The sequence below is a fragment of the Chanodichthys erythropterus genome, chromosome 10 (assembly GCF_024489055.1).
Source record: "Chanodichthys erythropterus isolate Z2021 chromosome 10, ASM2448905v1, whole genome shotgun sequence".
Taxonomy (NCBI): Eukaryota; Metazoa; Chordata; class Actinopteri; order Cypriniformes; family Xenocyprididae; genus Chanodichthys; species Chanodichthys erythropterus.
The window spans coordinates 54765549-54779200 of NC_090230.1; the positions used below are offsets into that span (position 1 = coordinate 54765549).

Consider the following 13652-nt stretch of genomic DNA (forward strand, 5'->3'; position numbering starts at 1 on the left):
ACTCGCGTCACCGGCCTCGCTCCGTTCCCTCACGGCTCTCGCCCGCCCTGCTCGTCACATGGACTAACAGTGGTATTAAGATAAGAAATAGCCAAAGTCCCTTTAAGACAAGTAATTTCACTCAGCGGCCATCTTTGAAACGCCTCTCGGGCATCCTTGGCATCATGCCCTATCTCTTTGAATGGGGAAACATCAAATTCTCCAAAACTGTTCGCCAACCTTACAATTAAATTTCATGACTTTACCAGTCGGCGATTGGCTCTTATTTAGAAGGCGGGACTTATTCCGCCATATTACGCGCTACACTTTCTCCCATTCAAAACAATACGAGTGACACGTCTTGTGTTATTTTATAGTCTTTGAATAGCCTTCAACAGAATCTGAATAAAGTAATCAGATGTAAAATAACTGTATTCATTACATATTAACTAATCCTTATAATAACTACAGAAGTTATTCAAGAGAAGCGAGTGATTTTATCTTTATTTTTTTTGATTTTTTTTGATTATCTATAATGACTGCAGCAGTTTTATTAGGCTGCTGTCACTTTAATGCTGTGTTCACACCAAATGCGAATAGAGCGTCTGGCGCGAATGATTTCAATGTTAAGTCAATGTAAAGACGAGTTTACGCGCGTCTGGAGGTCTCGCGGCGCGAATGAGGCATTTAGCGCGGCGTGGAAGACGCGAATTCGCCTCATTCGCGCGAATGGTGCTTTTCGTGCATTTACGGGTTTGACGCGAATTCGCGTCTGACGCCCGAGTTGAAAAATTTGAACTTTGGCGTAAATTTGCGCTGCGTTAACCAATCAGGAGCCTGCTTGCTGCTGTGTCGGCAGGCCCGCCCGGAGTCACTCATTCAAAATGGAGGAACGACTGATATTATCAGTGAGCAGTCACCCAGAGATTTATGACACAAGTTCATAATTTAGACAGGAATAAAAAGGACCTCGCTTGGAAGAGTGTCGGTGAGGAGATTGGGCTACCTGGTAAGTTGTAAATACACATTTCACTTTTGAGTCACGTACACGTTTATCGACCCGCGGCCTTAGCGTGACGCTGACCCCTGCGCCGCTGTTCTGCTCTCCAGAGCAAATACAAAGCGGTAACTCTCTCGATAAACGCACGATCAACATCAGCCATCTTGCAAACAGACAACCGCCTAGCACTTGCCCCTCCCACAAGAAGCGGATTTTGCCTCGGACGCGCGTCAATTTCGCTTCAAACGCTTGTTTTTTATGCGCGTCTATTTCGCTCTAAACGCGCGAATGCATTCAAAATGTTCAAGCGGCAAACTAGACGCGGTAGATGCGAATTTGATGCTCTATTCGCGTTTGGTGTGAACGCAGCATAAGAGCTGCACGGATCCAATATACTGTTACACATGCGTTTTCTTTCTCAACTGTTTACATTCACCTAACCAAGGATACCTGCTAAAATGGCATTTTGAATTTTTTTTGTGTTTAGGCTATTTGACCGTTTATGCACGTATCCATAGCCCACAGTATATTTTGCTTATGCTCGTTCCACACCATCTCGGAGTGCAGGCACAGAAAAAGCTGCCTAGAGAACAGTATCTCTTTTGCGGCTTAATGCACTTATAATAACACTGTTTAATATCAAGCACATCCCACAGTTTAACAACAGTAGACTGCATTTTACACTCTATTATTCGGCGGATTTAGATGCTAAGTTTGGCTTAGGAAGGAACGAAAGCGCACCAATATGAATGAAAGGATGGTGCACTGGATGGAACATGGCACAATAATCATTTTATGTCGATTATCTTGTTTTCATTATCGTTGGAAGCCAAAATTTAAAACTGAAAAATCAATTAAGATTAATCGCACAGCCCAACAAGCAATAATGATGTTGTTCCAACTATCAGGATTGGAAGCATGATAATGCTATTAAATGACAGTTCATTAGTGATGGGCACTTTCGAAACACTGCTTTGTTAAGGTTCAGTAACAACAAAATATCGCAGGCACATATAAAAGTTCTATTGTATCTATTGTAAGTTCTATAGTGTAGCAATGTATAATTCACCACTCATGTAGAAGTCCCTCTCAAACCAAGCAGCTTTCTGTTGGTCAACATGGCGGATTCACATAACCAACTTGAACATGAGCGAAATCTACATGAGTAGATTTCTTTTTCATCTTCAGGTGAAACTACTGATCGCATGGATTCCTGTTGAAATGACTGGAGCAATGGTAAATGTGACTGTATCATTAAGCATTTGCAAGTTTTGCAAATCTTTTGTTGGAAATCAGTAGTTTGGCTAAACTTGTATGATTCCAGTAAATGAGGCTTTATTACATCATAACTGTTCTAAAACGCTTCAAAATTTGAATTTGAAGCAAATTTTGAAAATGGTTTACTGCTAGAGGTGATCTCAGTTAGCTCAGCTATAATGTAGACATTTTTAACATTTATTTGATAAGCCAAGCCCTCCAACAAACTAATAAAAGGACATATTATACAGACACTTCATGCTTAAAGTTGGAATGAAACATAAATTGGGATAGTCTTTTCATGTGACGTATATCAGAGTGAAATGTCTTTAATGGTATTAGATGGAATGCATTTAATACATTACACTTTTTAAGAAAACATATGTGATTGGTTTGTAAAAGTTTGGATGAATCAGTGCTTTAAAACAAATTAGTTGAGTTAATAATTCAATGACTCACTAATTGTCGCTACCTACTGGTGCAGAAATGTGTATGAACAGACATGTCCAAACATGTGAAATGTAATAATTACATAAACCATCAGTTATATCTTTATTTTTTTTTTATTATTTGTTATAAAAACATTTCCAGAGAGAGCCAGACTGATCCAAGAATTGAGATATATATTTGTCTTTACATACTTTACTCATTCACTACAGTCTTGCTACTTGCAACTTGCAAACTGTTAGTTTTCTTCTAAGCTAGCAGAAACTGGCAACTCCATTGAAATATTCAAATAGGCCTGATATAAGGTTTCTCATCAAACCTGTATTTTTTATTTTTTATTAGTGCATATGTGTATAAAGAGGCTAAATGCATGTTTAAAATCTTATGAAGCCTTTAATCCATAATGTAAACATAGTTACAGCAATGCTTCCTGAGAAAACAGAACTTGTTTGGATCCCAAAACAAGCATCCTACGTACTTCCTACAGCTCCTTTATTATAAGTATTCTGTGTTGCCTGCTTGTCTCTCACAACCAAGAACAGAAACTGCCTTCAAATCTTTGTAAACATCTGCTCAGAAACTGAGTAGAAGTGGCCCTACAATGTCTCATCTCATTCTACAAGAAAGGCCCAGAACAGCTCACATGTCCTCCGCCAGCACATCCAGCTGCTCATTCTCATGCGTCAGATACATGTACCATGATGCTCCACCAACAGATACAGAGAATCATTCATACCCAAGGCTGTATGAATCTGTTTACTGAATAGAGCAATCACAGAGGATCGTGAGAGCTTGGCATGTTACATCAGTCAACTTTCTACAATTCCAGTGCAGTGCACGAATTCTTAGACGATAATGATTTGACTATTCCATATACTCCTATTACAGATATCATTATTATCAGCCATGTTTACCACAATAGTTTCATAGCATTTTTTATTTTTATTCAGCTTATAAGGCTATTAAATAACAGGGATATTCAGTCCCTAAATTATAACATAAATTAGTCTCTATTTATAACTGATACTGTTTCAGCATTCTTTATCTTGTATGGCTATACAGTTAAACAAAAAGGTTTATTGTATATTTCCAAATTGGAAGCAGTAGCAATTTTCTTTAAAATTAGGCTAAATACACTGTAAAAAATAAAGTGTTTTCACAGCGATGCCTTTTAAGAACTGAACTTAGAAGTCTGAAGAACATTTTAATAATCCTAAAGAGAAGGAACTTTTTCCACTCTAAAGAACCTTTTGTGCATTGTAAAGTTTCCAAGGATATTAAAAGTTAATGGAACCATCAATGCCAACAAAACTGACAAAGGAAAATACAAATGAAGTAAACAGTGCTTTAGGTTTTTCAGGAAGATGTACTAACAGTGGTATTCAGATAAGAAATAGCCTTCAACAGAAACTGAATAAAGTAATCAGATGTAAATTAACACTGTATTCATTAAATATTGACTAATCCTTATTATAACTACAAAAGTTATTCATTCAAGAAAAGTGAGTGATTTTATCTTTGTCTTTTGTTTGATTAACAATAATGACTGCAGCAGGTATATTAGCTGCTGTCACTTTAAGAGCCGCACGGATCCAATATACTGTTACACACATGAGTTTTCATTCTCAACTGTTTACATACATCAGTTGCAATGTGTTGAGCTCCTTCAGGCACCATCCTTCAGGCCGTTCAATTACACAACAAAAGAGTTTTGGGGGCCTGAAAATGCATACCTGAAAATGAAAACGGGATTCAAAGTGCACGTTTCTGAAAACGATACTGTTATTGTCTCCATCTAAACTACAAACAGTGACGTCATGCGTGACATCGCAAACTACTGGCCTGGAATGCATTATACAGCGTTTTTAACCCTTAAATGCATGACTGTTTCACCAATCATTCTTACATACAGTATTAGGGTCTTTATCGACCCGGATCTATATCTAACACGGAAGGATCTCTACCTGTCCTGATAATATAAAACTCCTCTAATATTACAGTAACAATTACAGAAGAATAAAATAAATTTGGAGCTTTGAAAGGGCTCTGTTTGAGCAGATGTTTTATGCCATCATTACTGTCCTCGTCAGAGCTCATTTCCCAGTAAATTCAGCAAATAATGGGCTAGTTATATGTTTGAGGTCATGAATATGAGCCCATTCGCAATCTGAAACATATTCTCAGAACTATATAATTTTCAACATCTTCAAAATCAATATTTCAGTCGCTAACAGCTTCACCAGATCCATCCAGTGACAGTTACAGTCATATTTGATTGCGTTCATACTTGTTCTGCAGTAAATCGCTGAGCCATTTTATGTTTCTCTTATTATTTCGTTTTCTGTCTAAATGAGTCGTCACTGCAGCATTGTGTATCAGACATTGCCACCTTGTGGAATAAAGGTGATTGCACTTATTCTGTCATCTAAGATTCAATTATTGTTGTGCAGAAAAAATATATGTACACTCATACACACCTCGAGTCGTTTGCAACCCTATACAATTTTTACAAAAAATTAATACAAAAATAGGCATTCTTTTATAATTTTATGTTTTTTTTCTTGTTATATTCTTTATAATGAATTGATTGAGGAATATCAAGAAGGATGATGTCTAACTTTAAAAAATGAACGAGGAGGAGGGTAGTGAATGACGTCCCGGGTCACTAAAGACCCGAGGTATGCATTTAAGGGTTAATATCTGTTTCTGGTTTTCTGTTTTGTTTGAGTTGTTAGCCTGTTAGTTTTGCACTGTTCCCAGTTCAGTTTCCTTTGCCTCTGTCAACTGTTGCCATAGTGTTTGATTTGTCCTCATGTGTTTCACCTGTGTCTAGTTAATACGTTGGTTTTTTTTGTCCCTAGTTCATTCTCTGTGTATATAGTCCTTATTTTCAATTAGTCATTGTATTAGGTGCTGTTCTGCTACCCGTGTTTTGAGGGTTTTTTTATTTATTAAAGAATACACTGCTTGCAAATAGATCCAGCTTTTTTATTTTCTGTTTTGTTTGCAAACCCTGTGTGACATTTGTTTGATGGGACATGTAGATATATTTTCCATCACATTCCTGATTACAAGTCAAGCATTCACTATTATGGATGAGAAACTTAAAGTATCCAAGTCCCTTAAAATTTCCCTAAACATGTTACCCCCCCCCCTCCAAACCTCCAAACCTCCAAACCTCCAAACCAGTGCTGCTGAAACCCGCCCCGCGACTAATTCTAAAGGTTTCATTGATCATGTCCATCACAGTGCCTACTGCCTACACCAGGAGTGTCCAACCCTGCTCCTGGAGAGCTACCATCCTGCAGATTTCAGCTCTAACCTCAATCAAATACACCAGCTAATCAAGGTGTTCAGGGTTGCTTGATAATTAGACAGGTGTGTTGGAGCAGGGTTGGAACTGAAGTCTGCAGGACGGTAGCTCTGTTAGCACTGTGTCCAAAATTGAACAGAGTGTATCTGAGTAGGTGAAAAGTACTTGATTACCTACTACTTCTGGAGAGATTCTGAAGTGTGCATATGATGGACCATTCGCAACCCCACGGGAGAGGATTTGTGAATGGCAGTGAAGTGACTCTGATGCTGTAGGTCAAGTGATAACTTGGCTTGTGGAAGATGGCCTGTGTACATATGAATTTCATTCATACTACAAACATCCATACTATATAGAACATACTTTTTTAATGTTCGCAAAGTAAGTTTCAAACCAAATGTTACTTATTGTGAAAAGTTGTATAAATGTATTCAGATAACACAAGTATGAGAAATAAAATCATAAAGTTGCAGTTGCAGAAATGAATAACCTTTCCTAAACAGAAGTAGCATGTAGCATGACTAGTATACAACATTAAAGCTGCACAAAGATGCATGTTTAAAACACATTGACAGTGGCTGGTTTCCACCGCAGGCCTCTCAGCTAGAGACCCATGACCGTTAGAGGCCCCGGGCCGGGGCACTGGCCCCATTGGCCCAATCCATAATCCATCCTCATGCATAAATGCTGATATAAGCTCTCTAAAGTCCATACACAAGAGATCACAGGGATTTTTAAGAGACAATCTGAACAATTGAGACACAAAGCATGAGTAGCTCCTCTGTCTCGTTTCTGCTGACAGAGTCTAGGGCGATTTCATGCGTTATTATTAAAAGAAATAAAACCACCAGCACCTTTAATTTCCACTAAAGTGCACGGAAGTGCCTCAGTGCTGTTTATAACCGATCATTTAAATTTGTCTTTTTTAAAATAAGAACTGTATTTTTTTTGTTATTGGTCACAGAAATCAATGAGTCATTTAAAAAAAAAAAAAAAAAAGTAAAACAACTTTGACGTGTTAAATTTAAGCAAGACACCCCAGGTGAATAAGGTGTATAATATATATATATATATATATATATATATATATATATATATATAAATGACTAATAGATATCATCATGCTTCCTCAGTTAATTAATTACATTAAAAATTGCAAATGCAATTCAAATGCAAAAACATTTTTTTTTGTATTACAAGTTTTCAGAAATGTTATGTTTAAATATGCAAATGAGGCATTAACAAATTAAATATGCACTAATTTGCATACATTTCAACAGAAATCTGAATATTGGATAAAGCTAGGTTCAAAAGTCTAGTTTCATTTTGTTGCTACTACGCAGCCCCTGAAGGGATATTTTGTTGGAAAAAATATCGGATGGGAAGAAATAATTTCAATGCTTTTGTGTTCACTCACAAAGGTTTTGCATTTGCTTGTAAAGAATTCAAAAGTTTTGCCAACAATCGCAAATGGTGTGCTCAAGTCCTACTGAGAACTTCATATTTATGAGTTGGGAAGTTGTGTATAGTGTCAGGTGCATTCAAGTCACATTCGTCTGAGCAAGATAATGTTCCTTCTCTTAATTAACTACACAAAATACAGCAAGTTTTTTAAGTACTTCTAGAAAATGAAGAACAAATAATGTGATTCAGGTATGTTTTGCTTTTTAATTTAGGAAGCCACTGTGAACTTTATCGTTACATATCATATTATTATATTACTATGCATATTTTGTGCAGGCAATTGGCACAATTTTATTGTAAAAAGAAAGCTTGACAATCGGTGCGTTCCAAACGGGATATATCGCCCTCCAAGGGGCACTTCAGAGTGAAAATAATCATGGCCGCCATATTAAAGGGTCGTTCCAAACCGAAGTGCTCAAAACTGGCCACTTCAAAGGGCCCTTCGGAATGAAGAATTTCGAAGGGTACAACTGATGGACACTTCGGGCCCCCATGATCCTTTGCGCAAGGAAGCTGTTTGATGTCACAGAATGGGTACAGGAGGTTAGGAGTTTGATTTTACCTATAAATGTATGTATAGTATTTTTCTATACTGCTGTAATATTTATACGATTATATTTGGTACATTATTATGGTCAAAACGACATTGTACTTCAACAAAAATACTTTACAGCTCTCTTTATCAGTCCATTCAAATGTTTAAAATACATACACAATATAAATGGTGCGATAAACCTAAAATAACTAACGTTAAACAAAGGGTGCAGCTTGCACAATCTAACGTTACTCCTGTTTGATTGTCTCGTTAAGATGACGCTGAAGTGCGTTCCAAAAGAAGAGTTTTTTTTTTACCCCTACACCCTTCATCCCTTCGAAGCTCTCGCTCCGGAGGGTAAACCCTTTGAAGGGATTAGGGCATAGGGATGAGCCCTTCCGAATGGAACGCAGGGTAAGTCACTGCTGAATACCTATGTTTCTCACTGACACGCCCCCAATTCTTTAAGATCAGGGCTCAAAGAAAAATCTGAGATTTACACTAGTATTTATGACTGTTACATACTGCTCAGAGACATGAAGATTGAGGATCCAAATGCAGTGTTTTATTAAGGGGTAATCCACAATCAAGTCCAAAAACAGGCAAATGGTCAAACAGAGTGGGAAGTCCAAACAATGATATTCAGAACCAGTGTTGCCAATTGCTTTCAGTTGAAAGTAAGTAAAACATGTTGCTAAATGTCACTGTCCAGAACACAGGCAAACCGAACAAAGAAGGGAAAACACAATGAAACAAGTGGCAATAGTCCAGGGTGGAGTGCCCTGGGCAGGCTAGCTGGTGACTGTTCCCACCTGGCGCTCTTTGAGGAGGGCATGCGTTCCTTGCGGTTCGGGTCCTGCTGCATGCCGAGGCAGAGCGGCGACTCAGATTGTGGGGATAGCAAATGGATTTAGTGGAGAGGTTAGAGATGGATGCTGCATTTTCTCTGCCCTCACCCGCTAGATCCATTGCCTTCTCTAAGGTGTCATAAGCAGGCTCTGCAGTTTCTTCTGCCCCAAATGAGAGCCCAGTGCTGCAGCTATCCAGCTCTTAGGATCTCTGTGGATGTGATTAGCATCAAGGCAGGAGAGGTTGAGGACTCGCCACCTCACTCTCCTGCTTATGAGGAACTGGTGGAGATTGTCGCTCATGCCGTGGCCAAATTAAACATTGACTGTCCAGCTGAGAGGCAGGATGCTTGTCCAAAAAGTAAACTTTATGAGCGTTTCCTGCCCAGTAATGTACAACTTCCATGTCGGGGCCTGCCATTACCACAAGCCCCCAAGTCTTAAACTGTTAATCTATTATGGGGTTGAAGGAGCATGGGTATGGGCCGATGCCTAAGGTGAAGCTTTGAACGCTTGCAAGCTATCTCTCCCCTGACACGGCATCGTCCTTGAAGTCCCCGACTGGGGTTATGGCTGAACTGCAAAAAGAGTGTGGTTTCTCCATTTCAGAGGACCACTTTTTTAGGTGTGGTATGGGACTCGATGACGATGCAGGCACGCTTGTCTCCTGCTCATATTGAATCGATCCTGGCAGCCGTAAGAAAGATAAAGCTAGGCCAGTCACTCACTGTGAAACAGTTTCAGAGACTGTTAGGTCTGATTGCAGCTGTATCCAATGAGACCTTGTGACCAGCTGTGGCTCAAGACCAAGGGGTTTTCACCCAAGGGGCAACCCGTTCCGCATGATCAAGGTTACGTGCAATTGTCTTCATACCTTGGTGATGTGGAGGAAGCCTTGGTTCTTGTCCCAAGGTCCTGTGTGGGGGGCATCTTGTCATCACAGAATGCTTACGACAGATGCTTCCTTCCCGGGGTCCTAGAGGGTCGCTCACCGCAAGGTCGGTGGAGAGGTCTTGGCACATAAATTGCCTAGAGATGATGTCTTTCTTTCTAGCTCTGAAACACTTTCTGCCAGTTATCAGGGGCCATCATGGGCTTGTCCGGACAGACAACACATTGGTGGTCTCCTACATAAACCATCTGTGGTTGTGCCCACTTTAAAAACTGGCACACCTGATCCTCCTGTGGCCTCAGGGCAAGCTACTCTCACTGAGAGCAGTGTACATCCCTGGGAATCTAAATCATGGAGCAGACATCCTGTCGAGGCAGGGGCTGAGGGCCAGGGGATGGAGTCTCCACCCTGAGGTGGTGTAATTAATCTGGATGGAGTTTAGCCAGGTAGAAGTGGACCTATTTGCATTTTAAGAAACAACCCACTGTCCGCTCTGGTTCTCCCTCATACATCCAGCCCCACTAGGGTTGGATGTCATGGTGCAGACATGTATGCTTTCCCCCCAATCGCTCTGCTCCTGGGAGTTCTAGAGAGAGTTCACCAGGACAGCATCAGTCTACACTTAGTAGTTCTAGCCAGCCCGAGCATGGTTCTTGGACCTATTTTCTCTGTGGAGGAATTCTGATCAGTTGTTAGTCTGTTTTGGGTCACCTAGGAAAGGTTATCCAGCCACCAAGCAGATAATGAGCAAGTGGATAGTCAAGGCTATTTCTCTTGCTTATGGGGCGTGCAGTCAGCCTTCACTTATAGAAGAAGAACTTTTATTTATATAGCGCCTTTCCATTGCTCAAGGTCACAAGTAATATCTTAAACAAGTAATATCTTAAAGTGAATACGTGATGCCACAGGTAGCCAGTGAAGATCATGCAGTAGAGGAGTAATGTGAGCAGAACGCCTGGTGGAGGTGAGAACTCTTGCTGCTGAGTTTTGAACTTATGGCTGTCAGAGCACACTCTACCAGAGCACACTCTACAAGAACTATGGCAGCTACAAAAGCCTTATTGCCAGAAGTATCCATACAAGAAGTATGTGATGTGGTGGGCTGGTCCTCTCTGCATTTGTGAGGTTTTACAACCTAGACCTGGACTCCACACCGGGATTCCAGGCGCTCATGTCTTAGCTGTGCTCACCATGATTCACGCTAGACAGGCACTTGTCAGTACAGCTGCATGGGTATTATCATTGCCATGGCATTCCTACTTCCGACACAGTGCGAGTTCCCTCGAAATGGAACGTCTCAGGTTACAACTGTAACTATGGTTCCTTGAGAAAGGAATATGATGCTGCGTTGACCTGTGATAGACTTTCTTCGCTAAATAGCTTCCTGGTCATGACGTCACATGCTATGGGCTGACATCCCGCCATGCCATTGGACTGATTCACATGAGCTTCAAGTCTGAAAATATTCTTGTTGCAAATTAATAAATTACACTTCCTCTGTAATTTGTATTGAAACCAACTATGAAAACTAGAGATTTTAAGATTTCAAATGATCGCTTGTCACTATTACTTTAGGTTTAGACTAAGATATTATTGTTTTAAATATATGGCAAACGACTCACTGTACTGTTTGGCGCGATCACGCGGACTCCACCCACCGCGACAACCACAGTTATTTCAATGCCCACTTATTCAGTGTTGCAATTTAGGACTTTTTTTTCTCTGAAAGCGCCAAGCGACTTTTTGGAGAAACCTCAGTAATGTTGACTCAGCAGCACTGTCCTGTGAGCGCGAGGTCTTGCTTTCTCCCTGCAGTCACACATCTCTCTGCGTCTACTCTGTTCAGTGAGCGTCTTTAAGCTGATACACAGGTTTTACCCTGTTAAGAAATTTATACAAATGTTTAGAGCTGACATTAAGCTAACATGCTCTATCTGTCTGAACTCTGGTGAAACAGTGGTACACTTTGGTGATGTCACTTTTTTTCTGGCAAGTGTTTTTGCCAGAGTTCTGTGATCTCAGTATCTGCTAATAAGAAAGCTATATGGCAGTGGTGTCAAACTCAATTCCTGGAGGGCCACAGCTCTGCACAGTTTTGCTCCAACCCTAATCAAACACACCTGATCCAGTTAATCAAGGTCTTCAGGATTACTTCAGTAACTTCCAAGAAGTTGTGAGTTGGAGGTAAACTGTGCAGCGCTGTGGCCCTCCAGGAACTGAGTTTGAGACCACTGCTATAAGGACTGTTAGAATTTGCTCTGCTTTTCTTCATGTGATCAGCTTTATTTGATATAATGGTCCTCTTATATAGCCATTTTTAAAAAAAAAAAAAATCTTTTTATCTTGTTTTATTTTTTGTTGTTTATTTTTATTAGTGTTATTATAGATATTATGTGCTGTATTAAAAAAAAAAAAAAAAAAAAAACGGCACCACTGCACCCATTTGCCTGCGTCATCATGCTCCACCCACCTCTGCTATGCGCTGATTCCCTGCAGACCCGCCCGCTCAGTCATCTGAATGTGTGTATGAGTGTGTGAGAGAGCTTCCAGCATAAGGGCCGAACACTGAGGTGTCAGCGCATCCGGACACAGGACAGCCATGGCCCTGCTCGATCTAGCTTTGCAAGGGTTTTCCATCTTCGGATTTCTCTTGTTTATCGTCCTATGGCTCATGCACCTCGTGTCCATCATCTACGTGTAAGTAAATGCGGCATCATTGATTTGAAAGAGACCATGAAACGCGACGCTCAGAACGCTTCCGTTATATTCAACGACGCTGATCACGAGCATGCAGTGTAGACAGATTTAGTTGATTGTAACGGGAGCGTTGTAGTCTGACGCGGCGCGCTGCAGATGGGTGTAGTATGTGTCTGGCTAACAGGAACACGGGTTCCCTCTTCAGCCTCTCGCTGTTTCCGCGTAAAAACATATTTATTTATATAAAAATGTTCATATTGCTAATATAATTGGCTGGGGAAGAACTCCTATTAATAATATGTCAATCATACACACATTAGCCTCTGGCTTGTCCTTCAATAATCTCGTTTCTTATCGCTAGCGATGATCGTTAGCATAGCTACTGCGCACTGTCCGTGTTATTTTATTCGTTAACGTTAGTTTGCGAAGTCTAATTGGTTTTAAATCACTTGTGGGCTTCGTTTCTCAAGGGTCTTTTATTAATTCTCAGTGGTGGGAGTCGAAGCTACTTCAGTTAGCCTCACCAAACAACCGGCTTTCATGGTTTAAATGGAATATATTTACATATTGTATGGTTTTGTTTAGGCAGGTCATGTTTTGAAAGCTTATCGCTCACAGACGCTTTTGATTTCCATTGTTAAAGTCATCAGTTTACTGTAAAGTTAACCAATGTTGTTCATTATTCATAACGTATTGTCTCCTAATAATTTTGTATCCTATAACGTTAGATCTACCAATTTTATATATATATATATATATATATATATATATATATATATATATATATATATATATATATATATATAAAATATCACACACACACACACATATATTTCAAATTCAAATAAATTCAGTCAAGTGTGTCTGATCTTCTGACTGGTAGTGTACATCATATGATACTACTTAATGAACTGTAATGAACTGAACTTTGGTAATGGTAACTAAGGAACTTTGGGTCGGGAGTTTCCTCCACCTGTAACAATGTGTCATGTGAGTTGGCTTTGCCTCTACCATGCTCTGATTCTACTACTACAGAATTCAGTGATGGTCTTTCAGAAACTAGACTTTGTGACTTTATCTGATCTGTGTCAGACTGATTATAGAGGCTCTTCTAGGTCGTGTCTGTCTTACAGGATAATTTTTTTGACATTTGCAAACTCCCAAATGATGTGTTCATATTTACCCGCCAATGCAAAAATGGCCAGGGTTCAGGAGAAGGT

At 39.9% G+C, this 13652-nt stretch overlaps 1 protein-coding gene across 1 annotated transcript in view; it reads left to right on the top strand.

Moving 5' to 3' along the window:
• The first annotated feature begins 12274 nt into the window (after positions 1–12274).
• The window catches only part of ugcg (UDP-glucose ceramide glucosyltransferase), a 32466-nt gene continuing 31088 nt past the window's right edge, over positions 12275–13652 (top strand). The window contains exon 1 of the mRNA XM_067398247.1: positions 12275–12432. Coding sequence (XP_067254348.1) covers positions 12335–12432 — 98 coding nt within the window. The 5' untranslated portion in view covers positions 12275–12334. The remainder of the gene's footprint in view (positions 12433–13652) is intronic.